The sequence below is a fragment of the Zingiber officinale genome, chromosome 3B (genome assembly GCF_018446385.1).
Source record: "Zingiber officinale cultivar Zhangliang chromosome 3B, Zo_v1.1, whole genome shotgun sequence".
Taxonomy (NCBI): Eukaryota; Viridiplantae; Streptophyta; class Magnoliopsida; order Zingiberales; family Zingiberaceae; genus Zingiber; species Zingiber officinale.
The window spans coordinates 113,163,515-113,187,007 of NC_055991.1; the positions used below are offsets into that span (position 1 = coordinate 113,163,515).

Below are 23,493 nucleotides of genomic sequence, written 5' to 3' on the forward strand. Positions count from 1 at the left end.
TTCTTCGATTTTGTATACACAAAATTCATGGAGATTTTAAGGAGTTGATCTTGACCAAATATTTTTGTGATTCTTAGGATGTTTGTCAATCCCTAGTAGTCATACTATAGAAAAAGACTTATTAGTCCCAATTGTAATGATTGGAAATAGGACTTGGATATTAAGGTAGACTGTCTTCTTAGAACTAAGAACAATTTAGATGTATTTAAATCATTAGTTGAAACATATCCAGTGGTGTTATCTACCAGAACCTGGAGTGTAGATACAAGATGTCATTAATCATGTCTGCAATTCATTGCAGGGTTCCAGGAAACCCGACAACTAAATGAAAGGTAAATCACCGTCCACATGGGCACTACTGTAAAAGTGGTAGCTGTTGCAGTGGGAGATGTTTATCCTTTGATAAGAATAAAATATGGATTTTAAGTAATTGTCTTTACGTACCAAGTTTAGAAAGAACCTGATTTCAGTTTCTAAACTATTGTGTCTATTTTGATAACAAAGTTGTTATCAAGAAAAATAGGAAAGTTATCTATTCTGGTATGATGGTTGACAATTTATAATCCAATAACTCCCACGATGCAACAAATGGAAATTAGTAACACATCTTCTAATTTTAAGAGAAAGCAACCTTCGGAAATGAACCAATTATATCTTTGGCATATAAAGCTAGGTTATACTTGAGTAGGATTCATTGGTAGCTGATGAACTTTTGGGTCCATTGGTAGTGGAAATCTTTCCAACCTGTGAGTCTTACTTGGAAGAAAAATAACCAAGAAGCTTTTAAGTCCAAGGGGTATGGAGTCAAAGATATGTCGAAATCGGTTCATTCTGATTTGTGTGATCCTATGACTATCCAGACAAGAGGTAGTATTGAATATTTTGTCTAATTTATAGACAACTATTCAAGATACAAATAAATTTACTTAATGTACCGCAAGACTAAGTACTTTGATTAGTTTAAAGAGTACAAGGTTGATGTGGAGGAATAAAGTAAAAAGTCACTATGGAAGATCGTAGTGGCAAGTACCTCTTGAGAGATTTTAGGAGTCACTTATCAGAAGTTGATTTCAATCCCAACTAACTGCATCTGGTACACCCCAACAGAATGGTGTAGTAGAAAGAAGGTAAAGAACTCTTATGGAATAATTAGATAGATGATGAGTTATTCAGAAAATTACCAAATTTGTTTTAAGGATAAACTCTGAAAATGAAAGTGAGCATAGTGTCTTCCAAGTCATAACTCTCTACTCATATAGAATTGCTGAATAGGCGTAAGCCTATTTTGAAGCATATTCGGATTCAGGTAATCCAACATATATGTTAAAAAGAGATAATGATAAGTTGGATAGGAGTTCACTTGTTTGTAAGTTATCCTAGATAAACAAAAGTAGGTTTATAGTCTTAAAAATCAGAAGGTCATTGATAACATCAATGACTGATTTTTAGAAAAGGACTATATAATGAACCACGTGCTCATAAGTAAATTTGTTCTTAAGAAAATAATAAAAGACATGTCTAATCTAGTACCAACTGTACAAGATGAGATACCACAAGAAAATCGCAACACGTATCACAAATGATACACAATTGCAGAAAATGCCTTGTCGTAGTGGGAGGGTTGTTAAGCAACCTTAAAAGATTCATGTTTTGGGAGAGTTTTTGAACTCGATCCCTGAAGGACATGAACCTGATCTCCGGACATATGACGAAGCACTCCAAGATAAATATGAAGCATCTTGGCATAGAGTAATGAATAATATAATTAGAATATATGTATTCTAATAAAATCTGAAGCTTGTAGAACCACCAAGTGGTGTAAAGCCTTTGGGTGTAAAAGGTCTATAATAGAAAAGAGGGATAGACAGGAAGGTAGAAACCTTCAAAGCAAGGCTTGATGAAAAAGGAAACCTTTTCACCGGGTAGCCATGCTTAAGTCTATCCGGATCCTTTTATCTATTTGGCAAGTGGATGTCAAGACAGCATTCCTTAATGGAAGTCTTGAAGAAAGCATCCATATAAAGCAACCAGAAGGGTTCATTGCAAAGCGCTAAGAGCATCTTGTGTGCAAGCTCAATCAGTCTATGGACTGATACAAAGCTTCAAGGTCTTGGAACATCCAGTTTATCAAAGTAATCCACACCTATGGATTTATTGAGTAAACGGATAAAGTTTTGTGTATACAAAAGATGTGATGGAAACGTGGTGGTATTTCTTGTACTATACGTAGATAACATTTTTGGTAGTTGGAAACAATATCAAAATGTTGTCAGAAGTAAGGGTATGGTTGTCCAAATAATTCGATATAAAGGACTTGGGAGAATGTATATATTTTTAAGATCAAAGTAATAAGGGATCACAAGAAAAAATATATTTATTCCAAGCTTGATACATCGAAAAAATCCTTGCTCGTTTCAAGCATGCAAAACTCCTCAAAAGGTTTCTTACCTTTTAAGCATGGAGTGTCTTTATCTAAAGAGATGTCTCCGATGACATTAAAGGAGATTGAGGACATGTAGGCAGTTCTTTATGCTTCGGCAGTTACCTAATGTATGCTATGCACGAGATCAGAAATCTGTTTTGCTAAGAGCATAGTTAGCAGATATCAAAGTAACCCTAGACAAGGACATTGGACTGCAGTAAAGTATATATTAAAGTACCTTAGAGGCACTAAAGATTATATGCTAGCTTACAAGGCAGTTAATTTGGTTCCTATGGGTTGTATGGATTTTGACCTCCAATCGGATAGGGACAATAATAAGTCAACCTCAGGGTTTTTGTGTTTATTTTAGGAGGTAAAGTCATAACTATGGAAGAGTGATAAGCATAGGTGTTTTTCTGGACTCCACCATAGAAGCTTAGTATATGGCAAGCCTCTGAGGTAGCCATTAAAAGCTGTATGACTCAATAACCTCAAGATAGACTTAGATATGATTTGGTTTGTCCAAAGATTATTACAATTTATTGTAATAATGTTGGTGCAGAAGCAAACTCAAGAAACCATAAGTCTATAAGGCAAGTAAACACAATAGCGCAAGTACCACCCAATACGAGAAATCGTATAAACGAGGAGAAGTTGTTGCCGCTTAGATTGCATCAGGTGATGACCTATTGATCCTTCCACTGAGGTCCTTAAGGCAAGAGCTTTTGATGGGCATGTTGAAGGGTTAGGAATCAGATGTATGGCAGCAGATATAGCAGCTTAGTCTTTTAGTATAAGTGGGAGATTGTTGGAGTGTATACTAAAAGCCTAGCTTTTGGTATAAACATTTATCTAGAAATAAGAATCACATTGGTCGAATGTCTACATTTATGATAAATATAGTTGTTCAATTAATTTATATTGTAGATGACATGGTGTATGGTGTCACACACAGAAGATCATGTTATCAGTAGCTTATAAATTATAAACAGTAGCTCACGACCATGATGGAAAGGAACAAACCATTGGAAGGTCGTAGTGTAATTAGGTATTAGTTTATCTTGACTATATAATTACACTAGTACACTCAGAGTGTATTGAGTAGGACCATTTGAGGTTGTTTCTTTTATACTGACTTTATAAAGAAACAAAGACCTCGGTTATTATGGAAGTGTGTGCTCTTAATCGTAATGTAATAACAAGCACATATATTTGATATTTATTTCTTTAATTTATCAATGGGTGAGATTTAGTTCGTTGAATCAATAAACCCGATAAGTTGGGAAATGGTATCACTTATAGTGTGTGTTGTTGATTATAGAAGGAAACTGTGTCCTAGAGATACTAGGTTGATAATGTCCTCAAGAGGAGCTCATAAAGATTGTCATGTTAAACCCTGCAGGTGGACTTAGTCCGACATGATAATAAGGTTGAGTGGTACTACTCTTGGACTTAGATATTAATTAAATGAGTTGTCAGTAACTCACTTAATTAGTGGACATTTGATATCTTAAACACAGGGAGACTAACACACTCATAATAAGAAGGAGCCCAAAAATGTAATTTGGGATTGGTGCGGTAGTTCAATGATAATTCTCTAGTGGAATGAATTATCATTGATAAAATTAAGTTGTGTGTTCGGGGCGAACACGGGATGCTTAATTTTATCGGGAGACCAAAACCAATTCCTCCTCTCGGTCCCTATCGTAGCCTCTTATTTGTATAAGTTTAATACCCACCTATACCCACTTTCTATACCCACTAATAAGGGGTCGGCCAAGCTAGCTTGGGAACCAAGCTAGGGCCGGCCTAGGTATATTATTGGGTGGCCGGCCCTAGCTTGAACCCAAGCTAGTGGGGCCAAATTAAATTAAAAAGAGATTTTAATTTTAGTTTTTATTATGTGGAAGAAATAATTTTTTAAAGAGAATTAAAATTAAAATATCTCTCTTGTAAAAGATCTACAAAAGATTAAAGAAAGAGATTAGATCTCTTTCCTTATTTGTAGATTGATGAGTTATTTTATTTTCTCTTTAAAAATTATCCACATGTTGATAAAATTAAAATTATAGAAATTTCCTTTATCAACCATGAAGAGATTTTTAAAGAGAAATTTTATTTTTAAAATTTCCGGAAACAAATTAGGAAGTTTTAATTTGTTGATTAAAATTTGTCTAATTTATTTCCTCTAGAAGTGGCCGGCCATTAGAGATTAAATTGGAAAATTTTATTTAATTTTTCTCAATTAAATCATGTCAAGGAAATTAAGGAAATTTTATTGTAATTAAATTTCCTAATTTGCCTAGGCCAAGGAATATAAAAGAAGGAGTGAGAGTGCCTTCACAAGACACAACATCTATTATTCCTCGCCCTCTTTTGTTCCTTGGTGTGGCCGGCCAACCTCTCCTCTCTTCCTCTTGTGGTGGCCGAACCCTACCCTTCTATTGGAGCTCTTGTGGTGGCCGGATACTACTCGGAGAAGAAGAAGAAGAAGGAGAGAAAGCTAGCATCTCTTGGAGCTTGGTTAGTATTTTGTTTTTCTTCCTTGGTGAAGCTTCCTCTTTGTTGGCCGAACCTAGCAAGGAGGAGAAGAAGGTGATTGGTGATTTCGTCTCGGAAGATCGCTGCCACACAACGTCCGAGGTTAGAAGAGGAATACGGTAGAAGATCAAGAGGTTTTTCTACAAGGTATAACTAGTAAATTTTATTTCCGATCATGCTAGTTATTTATGGAAATAATACCAAATACAAGAGGCTTACGCTCTAGAATTTCGAATATGTTTTTCAAGTTGTGTTCTTTTGTTTCTTTCTTTTCCTTGTGATTTGATTGTTCTCTTTGGTTAACCTAAAGTTATTTTAGGAAATTAAATATTAGCTTTCTATTAAAGGTTTTGTCTAGTCGGTGGTGGTTGCTCCCATATCCAAGAAGGCCATGTGCCTCGCCACGTCAGTACTGGGAACCTTTTATGGAAATTAATATTTAATGGAATTAATAACTTAAGGAGACTTGGGTCGAACGTGTTAAGTTCCGCAGGAGATCCAAGTCAAAACCTAAAAGAACAAATAGATTAAGTTTTGGATCAAACGTGTTAAGTTCCGCAGGCGATCCAAAATTTAATTTAAAAGAACACATGGTAGCTAGGAAAAGGTTCAGACCTTTGTACAAAATTTTTGTACAGTGGAACCTATAGGTTTTCCGAGTAGCAACCAACAAAAAGTTGATCGGACACTTAGTGATCAAAAGTCTAACGAGAGTTGGCACATGATGGAAAGTCTAAGTAGGTTAAGTGTTTACCAGACACTTGGTGAACAAACCTTAGCAGACACTATGTAAAAATCAACAATAGACTTCAGATATTATCCGAAGTAATAGGTAGATAATTATTAAAGCAGACGTACAAGGGTCAATTTAGGTTGTGTTTTTCTCATGAACAAAAGACCTTAAATTGATTGGGATAATTAATTAAGGCAAATGTCAATTGATTAGGACAATCGATTAGACAATATTTTCGTAAAAATATATAAAAGAAAGTTTCTGAATTGATTGGAGTAATCAATTAGAAGCTACCATATCGATTGATATGACTCACCTATCGATTAGATGGAAAAAAAAATAATTCTGTAGGTTTTTGAATGGTCGTTTGACATGACAATCGATTAAGGATAAACCTAATCGATTAAGAGGTGTCAAAATAATCAATTCAGATTTCAAAGGCGTCAAAGTAACCCTAGAAAAGAGATTTTGTGATGATTTGAAGATAGACTTGATTACGCCAGTTCTTAAGGATTCTGAAATGAAGTGTTGTATTTTTGAGTCAACAAAAGGTATTTTCATACAGTAATAAATCAAGTAAATAAGGTTTTCATTATATTGTAGGTTTACTTTCTTATTTTTGTTGTATTTTTATTTTTGAATTTATTTGAGATTTCTCTATCATGAAAAAGGTGTCAAGAAAAAAAGATTTTATAATGGATGAAATCATAAAAATTGGATCCTTAAATTAGCTAAGGTGGGGACTAACTAAAAATAACATGGCTTTAAATTTTGTGTCATAAATCAACTAAAAAATTTTTTAAAAATAAAAAGTAATTGAAGTTATTCACCGCTCGACTCTCTGCTTCCATACAAACATTAGACCAGTGAACTGTGTCCACGTAGTGATAAATTGGGCGATTGACGTTGACAAATCTAAAGAGCATCTTCCTGATTTTTTTTTCGTTGTGGAATTTTCATAGACTCGATAATTTTTGTCAACTTATAATCCATGTGAAAAATTAGGAATTTTACGCCACTGAAGTTCTATAAATACCAACCCTGGCTCTCTTGAATCGATAACCAGTGAAATTATCGATAACCAATTAATTGGAATTAATTATGAGGTCATCGTTGATGCTGGCGTTGCTATGCGCCGCCGCCTTGGCTCTGGCTACGGCGCCGACGACGACGATGGCGCAGAACTCGCCGCAGGACTTCGTGGACGCCCACAACTCGGCGCGCTCTGCGGTGGGGGTGGGGCCGGTGTCGTGGGACGACACGGTGGCGGCGTACGCGCAGAGCTACGCGGAGCAGCGGATCGGCGACTGCCAACTGGTGCACTCCGGCGGGCCCTACGGCGAGAACCTCTTCGGGGGGTCGGGCGCCGACTGGACGGCGGCGGATGCTGTGGGCTTGTGGGTGGGAGAGCAGCAGTACTACGACTACGACAGCAACAGCTGCGCCGCCGGGCAGGTGTGCGGGCACTACACTCAGGTGGTGTGGCGGTCGTCGACGGCGATCGGGTGCGCGCGCGTGACGTGCAACAACGGAGCCATCTTCATCATCTGCAACTACAATCCCCCAGGCAACATCGACGGCCAAAGACCCTATTAATCACCAAGTAATCACAATATATAATGATTAATTAAGAAAATAAGAGTCGATAAGGCCTAGAAATTATGATATTTTATGGCCGTCAAATGCTATATACATTTGATCAAATAAAACCATGCGCATATGACTCGTGACACAGTTTACACTTTATAAATCTGTCGTGGACAATCAGTTTACACTTTATAATCAATTTTCATCTGGTTTGATATGGTAATTGTTGTGCCTCTATATATTTCTATAATGGTATGATATTATTCACTTTAGATTTAGACCCTTGTAACCTTGTTCTTGGGTTCTCTCCAAAATATCTTATGTCAATGGAGATATCTTATATCCTTTTAATCCCTAATTTTTATCAAATCTTTTCAATGTGAAATATTGATTGAACCTCAATAGTAATATATATAGATTCACCCATAGACAGAGATTAATAATACTTGAGAAATGAGAAGAACATCAAATTACGGAGTTTTCAATACTATAACTGATCAAATTAAAAACATGTATGGCTAGAGCTCATCTAACGTTTTACTTTAAATTTCAAAGTTTATTGTTTTATTATTTTTTATACAAATTATAAATATTAATTATTAAAATAAAATTATTAATGTTGTTTTATAGATAAATTAAAATATGCTTTACGTTTTACAAACCCTTTTCAATTATTATTTTATAGATAAATAATAAATGTTATTTTATATACAGGTAGGTTGGACTAGTAACGTTAAATCTAGATGACCGGTCCGGTCCCATAGAAATTTATCATCGAGAATTATATAGTTGTATGCCTCATTTAAAAGAACAGTCCCTACAAATATGTCATAATTAGAGATTAAATCGAGGATATTTGGATGATAACTTGACATCCTTCTATTATACCGTAGCCTCGGGAGCAATATTGTTTTATATACATACAACTAGGTTTTATGGATCATCATCGTCATTGAAATTATTAAGATTTCAAATATGACTTTGATTACAATTTTTCTGTGTTGTTTCTTTTATCACCTTAATCATCTATGTAAGCATATTCTTTAGTGTTTCCCAACTATTTTATATGTGGCTATATTTAATTTGTGTGGATAGGCGTATGCCCTCTTTAATCATTCATATTATTTAATTTTGTTATTATTACAAAATATAAGTCATAGTTCCGTTTGTAAGTTAGATACCACAATTCTATTCAGTTAGGTGCGACAGTTCAATCGCATATATATGTGACAATCCTATGGCGTCTACTAAAATAAAATTATGATTCTAATAAAATAGAATTGTGACACGTGTCCACTATTTTATAGTAAAAACAAAACAATAAGAATATCTCATATCAAATATTTTGTCATGGCGTGTCAATTTCTCTAACGTATTGGAATTTTTTTTGTTTATATGCAAACAGGCAAGTCAACTTCCTTCTCCATGTGGAAAATAATTATCCTCCTTGATTAATCCCATAAATCATCCCAAATTTTCCATGTAAAATTAGGAACATAGGCATTTTTTAAAACGATACTTACATAATTCAATTAATATTTTTTTTTTCTAATCTTTGATTTTAATTTGTAGCTAGGGCATTAATTTATTTTTTTTTTAAAAGTGTGATATGTAGTGGTAAAACAAAAAATATAGTATAGAAACTATAATTAAGTTTTGTTATAACTATTTAAATCAAAGAAATTTCTTTGAAAATAATATAACTAGGTTATCAGTAGATTTACTGGTTGTTAGTTCTTCTGATTTTGAAATCAAGTGGAATGTAAACTCAGTTTTTCATTTTGATTGGCCGGCGGAGTACTGGGTGGTGTTATGGCCGGCCAAGAAGCCGCCGGCGGAGTTCTGGGCAGGGCTGAGGGTGGTGGTGCAGACCATGGGGAGGGCTACGGCACCACAAATTATATACGGAGGCTAAAGTTGATGGATTATTTGAGCATCTCATAATTAATCAATATAGTTACCTTCTCCGTGCGACGTACGTATTCATCTTTTTACTATTAATATAGTTAACAATTCGTTGTCAATTAATGACAATAATCACATGAATGTTATGTAGTTAAGTTGTGATCAAGGGCGAAAACTAGTATAGTTTATAAGAGTTTGAAATTTGTTTTCCGTAAAGAATTAAAATAATAAATTCAACACCAATAATGAAACGTATAATATAATTTAAGTGACTTGACTTGGAAGTTTACGTCCATGAGGAACGAAGGAGTAAAGTCCATTTCACCATAAAAGTCCACATGTTCACATGCCCTAAGGCAACTTCATCATAGAATTTCTTGCATCGAAGGACATTAACATATCATGAAACACATTTCAACTCCTTTAAGAAATTATTATTAAACTCACACATTAGCACCATTATTTGAATATTAGGACAATAACTCATTGAGGATCAGGATGATGAGAAGAAAATCATCTTATTCAATTACACAAATCCTATCAAATCAAATAAAATCCTACTAATTAAATCACATAAATTATATATACTAGTGTAATCGTGCACACGCGTTGCGTGTGTAATATAATAATATATAAATTATTTGGGTTTTTGAAAATCCAAATCCAGCAACAAACTACTGTAACGGGTTTCCTTATGAAAAAAAATATTTTAATTTAATATTATACTTGTCTTAGTAAAAAAAACTAAGAAAAATATATTTTTTAACATTGTCAGCCTAAAATATTTATAGAAATTTCTTTGATTATAGTGTTGTCAATTCTAAGATATGAGACTAAAGAGAACTATATTTTTTTATATAAAACAACTAGAGAAAATTAATGATGAGAAAAATTCATAATAATACGCTGTAGCTGAGTCTTGAACTCTAGATCACTGATTGTTTCACTTGTAGAATTACTACTAAACTTTGGAATTATTTTTAGTGTGAATAGAAAAAAGGACATTAACGTAAATGCATTTTAGGCTTCACCAAAGTTAGTTAATAAATGTGGGAGATTTTTAATAAAATAGTAAGATAGTAAGATATATATATATATATATATATATATAATCTCCCCTTACTAACTAGATTTGATTAAACTCAAAATAAAAGTACATTTTACTATTCATATAAAAAATAATTCTAAAGTTTATTAGTAATTTTCATAAATATATCTATCAATAATCTAGAGTTCGAGACTAGAAATCTAGAGTTCGAGACTAGAAATCTAGAGTTATCTTTAGTCTCACATCTTAGAACACCGCAAGTAAAGAAATTTCTAAAACACCTTGGGTCGGTCATGTTAAAGCATACTTTTATTAGCATTTTGGCTTAGATCAAGTATGATATTAAATTAAAAGTAGGAACAATCTTCAAAAATTAAAACTAGTTTTTATAGGTCAATTCTTCTTTTCTTAAATCTCTCCCTATATTGGCCCACCTAATATAAGGGGTATGCAATACGTGTACACAATCGCTAGTATATATAATTCATCTCAAATCTAGATCTATATATAATAAATGCAAAATTTGATTACATAAAAAAAATGATCCAGGCTCACACGTAATTATTAAATGATATTTTTTTCCATGTAAGTGCACCATTCTTCCCCTAAAGAACCCAAATGTACTCCTCTCCTTAACGTACCGTCTCAAAGTTAATTAACTAACTTATTATATATGAGATCCTCAAAGAATCCATCAACTTCTGCTTTCGTGATTTGTGCTTCGGTGGCCCGGGCCATGGCCTGATCCAACCCACACTACCAAATAATAATAATAGACATTTAGGGCTAAAATTTTATGACAAAAAATATTCATTGTAAATTTATGATAAATTTTGTGATGAAAATAAAATTAGCCGCTAATTGACAACGGAATTGACGAAAACAGATTAATAATGTTATCATTGATTCATTTTTTAGTAGTTCACAATTGTATAGAATCCATCTAATAATTAGTTATTCTTGCATTATAATGCAATCAAGCAGGTTGAATTAAGAGGGATAACTACTTGTTTTGTTTTTATAAATTGTAAATCAATCATTATATTTTGTTAGATTTCCTTTTCTTCTTTTCCTTAGAGAAGTCATCTATGATTTTTAATGATCCAAGATTCAGTGTAGTGGATTTGAGATTGATATTATTATATTCTAACCGAGTATTAGATTCTTTCTTTGTATGAATATTTGTATTATTTGATTGAGTTTGTTTGTTATATATATTTTTTAATAATATTAATTTATTTTAAACAGGAATGGTAAATCCATGTCGGAGGAAGTTTTTATCTATTAAGTTTTATATTGAGATTTTTTTTTTTTTTGCATGTCATGTTATAGTTGCTTCTATATTTTTACTTTACCATAATACTTTGTATGTTATACTATGTTTTATATATTTTTAACTTACTTACTATTAATCCATGCAAAGTTAGTTATATATGTTTCGATACTTTTATTATATCATGGAACATTTGATATATGTATTTTTGATTACATGACATATATATATATATTTTATTACGCTTAGTTACAAGTTTCATGTATGTATATATTTCATGTGGCAAAAAGATGATTCGCTTGCCCCCAACGCCCCCGCGCCCCCTCGCTAGCACATCCCTCTAAGCCAACACAGAGGAGTTAATCACGAGTGAGTACTAGCTATTAGTGCAAGTAGCTAAGGCATGGAGGAGGGCATACTCGAACGCGCCGAGTTTCGACCCTTCATCTTTTTGTTAACGAGGCAAGAGAAATGAAAGACAATAAACAAAGGCTTCTTCTTTGCATAAAAATTTTCTTATTCAGAAAGGAAAACCAGAACCTATTTATAGGCTTTTACAGTAGAATATTTCATCCACTATCTCCTAATTAATAGGATCATACTAAAACTAATCGATAAGTAAAAGACTCAGACAAAACCAAAAGACTCGGACAAATGATAAAACTTTTTAGTCTTATCACCCTCCCTTAAACTAAATGTTTTTAAAAAAACATTTGGTTTAAGAATTATCAAATGTGCATACTCCAATCAGCCCCCTTAGCCTTTGAAATGTAGATAACTTCAATGGCTTGGTCATAATATCAGCAACTTGATCTTCACTTGTGCAGAAGTAAAGATCAATTACTCCATCCTTCGTCAAGTCCATTAAAAAATGAAACCTCACATCTATGTGCTTGCTTCTTCCATGCATGACGGGATTTTTAGAGAGTTTAATAGCTGAATTATTATCAGAATAAATTTTAACAGCACCTTCTTGCTTGAAATATAACTCTTCAAGTATGTTCTTTAGCCAAATTGCTTGAGAAGCACAAACTGTTGTAGCTACAAATTCTGCTTCTGTTGTGGATAAAGTCACAATTGGTTGCTTCTTTGAACACCATGAAATAGCTGCTGAACTCATCATAAAAATATATCCAGAAGTACTTTTTCTATCATTGAGATCACCTTCATAATCATTATCAGTAAAACCAATTAAGTCTGATTTTTCATTCTTCTTGTAGAATAAACCATATTCAATGGTTCCTTTTAAGTATCTAAAAATTCTCTTCGCGGCTTGAAGATGTATCTCCTTTGAACTTTCCATGTATCTGCTGATAAGATTTATAACATGCATAATATCAGGTCTTGTAGCTGTTAAGTACATCAAACTCCCAACAATTTGCTTATAAATTGTGCTGTCAATCTTCCCGCCTTCAGGATTTCGAATCAGCTTCAATCCTGCTTCAGTAGGAGTGTTAACAGAGTTGCAATTTTTCATTTGAAACCTGTCCAGAATTTCTTGTGCATACTTCTTTTGGGAATGAAAATTCCAGCTGTTGATTAAACTACTTCAATGCCCAAAAAATAATGCATCTTTCCAAGATCAGACATATCAAATTCAACCATCATAGATCTTTTAAATTTTGCAATCATGGCAATATCATTTCCAGTAAAAATAAGGTCATCCACATATAAGCAAACTATAAGCAGTTTTCTTCCATCTTCAATCTTTGTAAAAAGTGTATGTTCATATGGATATTTTTTAAACCCCTCCTTTGAAAAATATGCATCTATGCGACTATACCAAGCACGTGAAGCTTGTTTCAGTCCATATAATGCCTTTTTGAGTCTATAAACTTTATTTTCACAACCAGATTTTATATAACCAGGTGGTTGATCAATAAATACCTTTTCTTGAAGTTCACTATGTAGGAATGCTGATTTAACATCCAACTGGAAGATAGGCCATGATCTTTGTGATGTCAATGCTATCACCAATCTAATTGTGTCAAGTCTTGCAACTGGTGCAAAGACTTCTTTGTAATCCACACCAAATTCTTGCTTGTAGCCTTTTGCAACTAAGCGTGCCTTGTGCTTGTCAATTTCACCATTTTCTTTCAATTTTGTCTTGTATATCCACTTGACCCCAATTGTTTTATGCCCTCTTGGAAGATCAGTTAACTCCCATATATTGTTTCGTTCAATGGCTTTAATTTCTTCATCCATGGCCTTTCGTCATTTTGATTCCTTGATAGCTTCTTCAAAAACTGTAGGATCACAATCAAAAAATAGGGCAAAGTATGTAAGTGGATCATCAGATTGACCAATTCCAGTTACCTCATAGTCTGTCATCCAAGCAGGTCTTCTTCTAGTGCGTTGAGGTAGTTCTTCACTTTCTACTATTGTTGGCAACCTTGGAGCATCTACTTCATTTTTTGATGAAAGTTGTTGATTATTTTCTGTTTTTGATTGCTGCTCTTCATCAACTCCATCAAAGCTAGTAGGTATTCGTTCTTCAGTAGAGTTGTTGTTCCATTGCCAAAATTTTCCTTCTTCAAAAACCACATCACGGCTGATGATAATTTTCTTGGTGATAGGATTATAAAGCTTATAAGTTTTTGATTGATCACTAACACCAAGAAATATACATTTTTCTCCCTGTCATCAAGTTCGATCCTCTTCTGATCTGGAATATGAGCATAAGCAATACATCCAAAAATTCTGAGATAATCTAGCTTTGGTTTTTGATTGCTCCATGCTTCTTCTGATGTCATATTCTGAACTGCAAGTGTAGGACTTCTGTTTAATATATGGATACTCCAGTTGACTGCTTCAGGCCAAAATGCTTTTGAAATGCCACATTTTGCCAAAAGACTTCGCACCATATTCAAAATAGTACGGTTTTTCCGCTCACAAACACCATTCTGTTGAGGAGTATAAGCCGCAGTTAGTTGCCTTTTGATTCCATGATTTTCACAAAAATTTGAAAATTCTTGTGAGAGATATTCTCCACCACGATCTGTGTGTAGAACTTTGATTGGACTGCCAGTTTCTTTCTCAACTAGCGCTTTATAGCTCTTAAAAGCTGTAAATGCTTCAGATTTTTCTTGCAAAAAATATACCCATGATTTCCTACTAGAATCATCAATGAAGGTGATTATATATCTCTTACCTCCATTAGAATATGGATTAATTGGGCCACACAAGTTGGAATGCACCAACTCCAAAGCTTTCTCTGCTGTCCATGATTTTCCTTTTGGAAAATAGTTTCTATGTTGTTTGCTAACAACACATTCTTCACAAACTTCAGAAGGAGCAATAATTTGAGGAAGTCTAGTTACCATATTTTTTTACTGCAAAGTATTCAATCCACTAAAGTTTAGGTGGCCATAACGAAAATGCCATAGCCATAAAACATCATTCACTTTTGCTGAAAAACATGAATGAGTAGTATTGTTCAAGTAGAGTGGGAACATGCGATTTGCTGTCATGTTAACTTGAGCAATTAAACCCATCTTTGCATCTTGAATTTGTCATACTCCATCTTTAATAGAAATCTCATACCCTTTTTCTTGCAGCTGACCAATACTAAGGAGATTGGTCTTTAGATCTAGGACAAAAAGAACATTAGATATTGTATGAGAAGAATTTCTTTTGGTTTGGATAGTTACCATTCCTTTTCCCATAACAGAAATGGTAGAGTTATCACCAAACTTGACTGTGTTGCGGAATGATTCATCCAGTTCAGAAAATGTCATCTTATCTCCACACATGTGATTGCTGCAACCAGTATCCAGATACCACATATTTTGCTAGGTTTCTTCATTTACATGGCACACTATTAGGAGAGAGACCTCTTCTTCCTTTTCAACAAGGTTAGATCATTCCTCATCTTGCTTATTCAGATTAGTATGACATTCTGATTGATAATGGCCATACTTATGACATCTATAACATTCAATATTGGACTTATCTACTGATTTATGTTTATAAGTTGTTGAGTGATTACCTCCTCTTCCTCTTCCACGAGATTGATTTTCTTGGTGATGTTGTTGTTGGCTATCACGATAATTACTTCCTCTTGCTTTGAATTTTCCTCTTCCTTGCCTTCTATCTCCTCTTTGTGTTGACTGATTTTCTGTTGAAACTTTCAATGCTTGCTCCTCTTTGTCTTGTTGGTTGAGTTTTTGTTCATGAACCAACAAAGAACTCTACAACTCCTCAATTGTAAGTTTATCAATATCTTTTGACTCTTCTATTGAACAAACAATAAAATTAAATTTTGGTGTCATTTATCGAAGAATCTTCTCAACAATGGTGACGTCTTGCATTTTTTCACCATATATCCTCATTTTGTTGGCAATTGTCATGGTTCTTGCAAAAAAATCTGAAACAGATTCCCCAGACTTCATGCGTAAAGTTTTGAATTCTGTCCGAAGACCTTGAAGCTGCATCCTCTTAGCCTTGGCATTCCCTTGATACTTCTTCTTCATGCAATCCCAAATATCCTTGGATGTTTCTTTGCTAAGAATTGTCTCCAAGGTTGCACGATCTATGGCTTGGAAAAAATAGTTCTTTGCCTTGAGATCCTTCAACTTCAATGCATCTAATTCCATTTTTTGTGCACTCGTTAGTACTTCTCTAGCTGATGGCTCTGCTACTCCAGATTCAACAACCTGCCAATACTCCTTGGATCTCAAAAAGTTCTCCATTAACATGCTCCAATGGTCATAGTGACCATCAAAGCGAGGAATTGTTGGTTGAACAAAGTTGTCAGACATCATGATAATATACTGCTGCTGCAGAAAGAACTCAAACTCAACCCTTTTTTTCTCACAAAAACATTCACACAACTCAACCTTTTTAATGGCGGACCAGTTCTTCAACTTGGATCTGATACCAATGTTAATGAGGAAAGAGAAACGAAAGACACTAAATAAAGGCTTCTTCTTTGCATAAAAATTTTCTTATTAAGAAAGGAAAACTAGAGCCTATTTATAGGCTTTTATAGTAGAATATTTCATCCACTATCTCCTAATTAATAGGATCACACTAAAACTAATCGATAAGCAAAAGACTCAAACAAAATCAAAAGACTCGGACAAATGATAAAACTTTTTAGTCTTATAACTTTTGTCATCTAGGGCCTTGATATGTTATGATAATGAATTAAGTTTTGTTTGTTATAAATGTTAGGCACGAATATCATTGATAGTTAGACACATTTTGTTTTATTATAAATGTTACTTATTATTTGTTTATAATTTGACACAAGAAAAGAAGAATAACAAAAGAACGCCAAGAAAGCTGTTGGGCAGCACGATTTGTATTTTTTTGTCCTTTGGATGACTTGTTAGACTTGTTGTTTAGGTATTATGACTTGTTGAATTTTGATATGCTACATGACTTGTAGTCCTAATTGTTATGGATATAATAGTTTCAAGTTGAACTTCATTTTGGATGACTTCTTTAAATGCTAAAATGTTAAATTGTTGAATGTGTTGTAAATGTTAAATTGTAGGATGTTGAATGTTAATATTGTATGATGTCTATATATGAATATGACATATTTCATTTTAGATGACTTCTTTGAATGTTAATAGGATGTGTTGAATATGTTAACTGTAGGATGTGTTGGATATATTTATTAATTGAATAATGTGTTGGATATGTTAATTAATTGTAAGATGTGTTATATGTTTGATATGTGATATGTAAACATGATAAATGCATAAATGTTGTGAAAATTTTTTGATTTTTTAGATGAAATTTGCGACAAATCTAGTTTCATGATCATCAAAGATTTGGAGTGAAAATCTATTTTCATCGCAAATCTAAGATGAAAAAAAGGAATTTTTTTTGTCGCGGCTTCATCGTAAATATGCAATATTTTTTGCAATGAAAAATGATTAGTTGCCAATTTGTGACGAATTATTTTCATAGCAAAAAAACATTGCATATTTGTGAATAAGCTTGGGCAAAAAAATTTCTTTTTTCATGCCAGATTTGAGACGAAAATATATTTTCATCCCAAATATGCAATAAAAACATATTTCCATTCCAAATCTATGATGAATCTGGATTCATCATAGATCTGTGACGAATTTGGATTCATCCTAAATCTGTGATGAATCTAGATTCATCACAGATTTGGCATGCAAATACGTTTTCATCACAAATTTACAACGAAAAAAGGAATTTTTTTCACCACGGTTTCTTTACAAATATACAATATTTTTTGCGATGAAAAATAATTTGTCACAGATTGACAACGAAAATATATGTTTGTCACATATTTGAGATCATGAAATTTGTGATGAATTAATTTTCATCGCATGTTTACAACGAAATATACTAGGAAAATTAAATTCATCACAAAATTTGTAACAAATTTTTATAATTTTGTGATGACAGATTGATGATGAATTTATTTTCGTTGAAAAAAATTTTACGACAATTTTTTTCTAAAAATTCATCCCAAAATATCTTTTTTTTTTTTTTTTTGCAGTGCCAGGACTTTGCTAGCGACTTCCTGCCTAGACAGCATAACCCCATCCGCACCGAAGTCGATGTGGAGCCAGTGATGTGGAATGACATGGTGGTGCCCTACACGCAGGACTACGCAAACCATCACGTGGTTGATTGCTAGCTGGTGACCTCCAGCGAGAATCTCTTCTGGGGGTACGGGCACCACTTCACCGTGGACGATGTTGTTAGCAACTAGGAGTCGGAGAAGTAGTCCTATGATTACTCCAGCAATAGATGCAGCACCGAGCGCGTGAGCAGACATAATACGCAGGTGGTGTGGCAGTCATACAGAGGAATTTACTTTGCACATCCTTACCCTACATATTCGTGGGAGATTGAGTACAATTCAGATGCCTGGAAGCCCTTTCAGGCGCCTCAATTCACATTTGAGGATCGGAGCGCCCGGAAAGGCTTCTGGGTGCCCGAGTTGCACTCAGTCACCCACAGATGTACAAGGTAAGGATGTGTAATGATATGTTGCGGATGGTGCACCGCAAAACCGTCTATGCCACAATGATTGAGGTACCTGGATTCTAAGCGCCTCAATTCAATATTTTTTATTATTTTTGAAAAATCAACATTTTCTTGAATCATAAATCCTAAATACATATACTATACGGCTATACCCGTGAGTACCTAAAATTTTTTAGTTTTAATTTTTTTTAGTTTGAACATTATAATCCAACCTTTAAACTCTAAGATAAATTCTAATTGGCTTAATTAACCCCGGAGCTAAAAAAATAAATAAAAGTATATTATTAAAAAAAAGGGCAGCTCGGCGCATGAAGTTCCTGTTATGCAGGGTCCCAGGGAATGATCCATTGTACGCAACCTTACCATGCTTTTTGCAAGAGGTTGTTTCCAGGATTCAAATCCATAATTTTTTGGTCACAAAGCAACAACTTTATCGTTGTGCCAATGCTCCCCTACTACTATAATCCAACTTCTAAATTCTAAAGGTAAAATTTAATTGATTTAACTCCGAATAAAAAAAATAAAAAATAAAAAACTACAACATGAATCGAGGTGCTTGAATTCATAGGTAAAATTATATGAATACTATTTTTTGTTGCGTAAAATTGTATGTACAAACATGTCTTTATTTATTTATTTTAACGATAAATTAGAGAAAAATCCTCAATTATAATTTTAACTTTGCAAGTAATCCTCATATCCAAAAAACTTTGTTTCCACACCCTGCATATAAAGTTTTATTTGCTTCAACTCCCTCATGTAAATATTCGTTACCAAATTGCCTCTCAGAATTTTTAGGTACAAAAAGTCTAAAAATGAGTACAATTCAGTTAAATTCAATACTTTAAACTAGAATCAAATATATTTTCAATCAAAATTGCCCCTCATATTTTTAGGTACAAAAAGTCTAAAAATAGATATAATTCTTATTAATTCAATATTTTAAACTAGAATCAAGTGTATTTTCTATCAAATTGCACACGACTTTCTAATTGTCGCTCAAATTTTTTAGATATAAAAAGTCCAAAAATTAGTATAATTCCTCTTAAATTCAGCACTTTAAACTATAATCGAGTATATTTTCTATCAAAATTACTCCTCATATTTTTTAAATACAAAAAGTCTAAAAATAGGTATAATTTCTATTAAATTCAGTATTTTAAACTAGAATTGAGTATATTTTATATTAAATTGAGCGACTTTTTTTATACTTAATATAATTCCTCCAAAATTCAGTATATATTTTTCATCTAATTGAGCATCATTTAAAGAAAATCTAGTATATTTTTCTTCCAATTAAGGTGAAAAATTAAGAGTCGCGCTCAATTTGATAGAAAATATACTAGATTCTAGTTTAATATACTGAATTTAAAAATAATTATACTAATTTTTGAATTTTTTATATTTAAAAATATCAAAGATAATTAGATAAATTAATCTTCATCATATTTAACTAGGGAGTGAAAATAAAAAATTTTATACTACGTACAAAATTTTATTTCTAATTAGGGATTGCATGCATGCGTAACCACCTAATAACATCAGTAGTTCGTATATATACCCGGTGTGAGAATTGAACAAACAACTTCTTTAGAATTATAGAAAATGATACAGGACATAATCTATTTCGATAAAAGATTCAGCCCCTTTAGCAGGCTTTTATTGATCTTCTATTTCAATGATATAATTAATCCATGTTACCCCCGTTTATTTAATAAGTGACTCTTTAATCCATATATTTTTATTAATTAAAAGTCATACGTTCCTCCACAGCTTTGTTTCTTTGTACTATTTGACTGCATTGGCAAAGTTAAGGAAAATAATTTCTTTTGAAATAATTACTGTGTTATTATAGTAGCTATTATATTTTGTAACATTTATTGTATCATTATAATAGTTATTATATAGTAGTTACTATAATGTTGTATTATTACTACTACATTAATAATTATTGTATGTAAGATATAATTTTATTTTAATTTAAAAACAAAAGAGAAAAATTATTATATACCAGAATCGTAGGATAGCATATCATTTCTCTCACTAATTATAATCAAGGAAAGAGTTTTTTTAATAATTTAATAATTTATGCTCAATGAGACTCAACATTTTATTCCACATAAGTTTATGCTATTATTAAAACCCGATGGCAATGTAGTTGTTATCGGTACAGTTGTTCAAAAGTTAAAATTGATCGAGCTCAAGTTGACTTAAATTAGTCAACTTGATCGGGCTCAAGTTCACTTGAATTGATTTGAGTTTCGATATTTTATTAATATGATTTTTTAACGAGAGCGAGAAGACACGTATAAGGAGAGTTAATTTGTCCGAGAGGAAGATTATGTTGGACAAATAATATATTGTCGGAGATTTACAAGGTATTAACTAAATTTAAATTACACTAGATTAAATTTACTTATTTGTTAAGATGACCTGAGTAGATAATCTCAGGATGTCAGCGGGGGTTGGTTTCTGCCAAGTGCTGAAAGTAGTTTGCACAGTGACGGCAGAGCGGGTTGAGAGGCCGAGCGGGCAGGTCGGCCAAGAAGGAAGATTGTGCAGGTAGATCAGTCGGGCGGGTAGAGCGATCGAGCAACCAAGTGATCAGTCGGGTAAAGCAGCGGAGCCATTGGACAAGTTGAGCAGCCGACCAAACAATACAGTCGATCTAGCGTGGAGCCAAGCGCTCGAGTGAGCAGTGCGATCGAGTCGCATATAGAGCACAGAGTATGATCAGGTAGAGCAACCCTCCAATCAGAGAGGTCGATCGAGCAGTGTGATTGGGAGGACAGAGAGGCCGACCGGGAGGACAAAGAGGTCGACTAGGAGGACAGCGAGGTCGACTGGGCGAACATAGATGTCGACCGGGCAAACGGAGAGGCTGACCTGGCAAGCGGAGAGGCCAACCGGGTGAATGGATCGAGGCTTGCGAGAGTCGTAGATTTCTTGAAACAGATTCGCCCCACCTCAGACTGTGTTTCGAGGTTTTCTCGGGTCGTCTGTTTCCCAGGATACAACAGTTAACTGTAGCGCACACCAAGTACTGGTTGTCACGATAAACTGAGTGGCACCCAACTGCTACCACGGGCACTCCGCTGAGCTGGAGTTTACACGACAGAGGAAGAGGGAACATAGGTGGAGAGCTTCTACTGCTTTTCTGTGTGTACCTCTTTACCTATGATCGCAGCCTCCTTATATAGGAGTTCAGATCAACGATAACGTTAATGATCGATTAATGATCATTACTCGCCGAGCTGTGAAACGGCAACGTTTCACTTGACCATTTTGATTATGCATTAATCTTACTTTAATGCATCTGTTAAACAATCAACAAAAGGTTTACGTGGTAAAATGTTGGTTGTTCCACTTGAAAAATTATTGTCCTGACCGGTCCAGCATTCGGCGCAGGCAGGTCATGCCCGCACACAAGTCAACATGGTTTAGTGCAATCCGGGTCCTAGATTTACACCCCCCTGCGCACCCACGCGTGAGAGAGAGCCTTTGCCCAAGCATTTGTTCACATCATCAATGCATGTGAATCAATATAAACCAACAAACATGTCATGAAACTCTCAATGTAAAAGTCTCAATGACAATGGAGCTTCTATCCTCTTCCACCTCTTCTCCATTCACACATATCTAATAATCTTCCACATGAATGGAGATATAGTATGTAATAGCATTCAACAGTTGAGTCCAGTATAGGATAGGCAGGTTTTACCCTTTGAACCTTCCCTTGTGAAGATCTGTTTACTTACTGGCTGATAGTATATACGATGTCTTTGAACTATTCTGTCGTCTATGAAAGCATTGACATAACTCACCCAAGATTCTTCCTGATACAACTTAGTTCTCATTAGTGTGTTTGTTCTTGGCCATGAACATGCCTAGTTCTATGAGAAGCTCTAAGAATTGTGCCTCTAATTCTCTTCAAAGCAGCTCCACTTCATCTCACATAGGTGATCCCTCGAGAGTAGCCATCTTCTATTCTTGATCATTAAAATCTCATCGGCTTACCCTAGTCCAATCACTATTTTATTGGGATATCCCCATAGTGTGTCTAGTCAACATAAATTAGTTATTCCTTTGAACATAGTTCTTATAATCTCCAGTCAGCATAGGTTGAGTGTCCTCTGTACTGATCGCTGTCAATGACATCAAGCTCATTCCTCGTGATGAGATTGCAACTAATTTTCTGTTTTAACCATTTGGTTAGAGGATCTGCTAGGTTATCCTTTGACTTCACATAGTCAACAATGATAACTCCCGTTGAGAGTAGTTGTTTAATGGTATTATGTCTACAACGTATATGTCGAGATTTCCCATTATACAGATGGCTTTGTGTCTGATCAATTGCTGATTGACTATCGTAATGTATGCAAATACCAGACACAGATTTCGGCCATCTCAAAATATCTTCTAAGAATTGCCGTAGTCATTTAGCTTCTTCACCACATTTGTTAAGAACACAAACTCAGATTTCATCGTGGATTTGGTTATTATCGTTTGCTTAGAAAATTTCCAGGAAATGACTGCACCTCCTAGAGTAAATAGATATCCACTCGTAGACTTAGAGTTTTTTATGTCAGATATCCAACTAGCATCGTTGTATTCTTCGATCACAGCTGGATTTCTCGTATAGTGCAGTTCATATTCACGAGTATACCTCAAGTACTTCAGTACTTTTGTTATCCCTTTTCAGTGCTCAACACCGGGATTACTTATGTATCTACTCAGTTTACTTACTACATAGGCCAAGTCTGGTCATGTACAACTCATCAGGTACATCAGACTTCCAATCACTTGAGAGTACTCTATCTGAGAGATACTTTCACCTTGATTTTTCGATAGATATTGACTCGTATTTATCGGCATTTGTGCCAACGCAGTATCACCCTTGGTAAATTTCTCAAGAATCTTATCCATATAATGAGACTGACTAAGAACAAGTCCTTCTATTGTTATAAGAATTTTGATTCCTAAAATCACATCAGCTATGCCCA

General features: G+C 34.1%; 1 protein-coding gene across 1 annotated transcript; it reads left to right on the forward strand.

The window, feature by feature from the left end:
* Positions 1-6,743: 6,743 nt before the first annotated feature.
* LOC121968526 (pathogenesis-related protein 1-like) lies at positions 6,744-7,506 on the forward strand. Its single transcript, XM_042518857.1, has one exon. It carries the CDS (start codon positions 6,798-6,800, stop codon positions 7,290-7,292), a length of 495 nt encoding a protein of 164 aa, XP_042374791.1. The 5' UTR covers positions 6,744-6,797; the 3' UTR covers positions 7,293-7,506.
* The last annotated feature ends 15,987 nt before the right edge of the window (positions 7,507-23,493 follow it).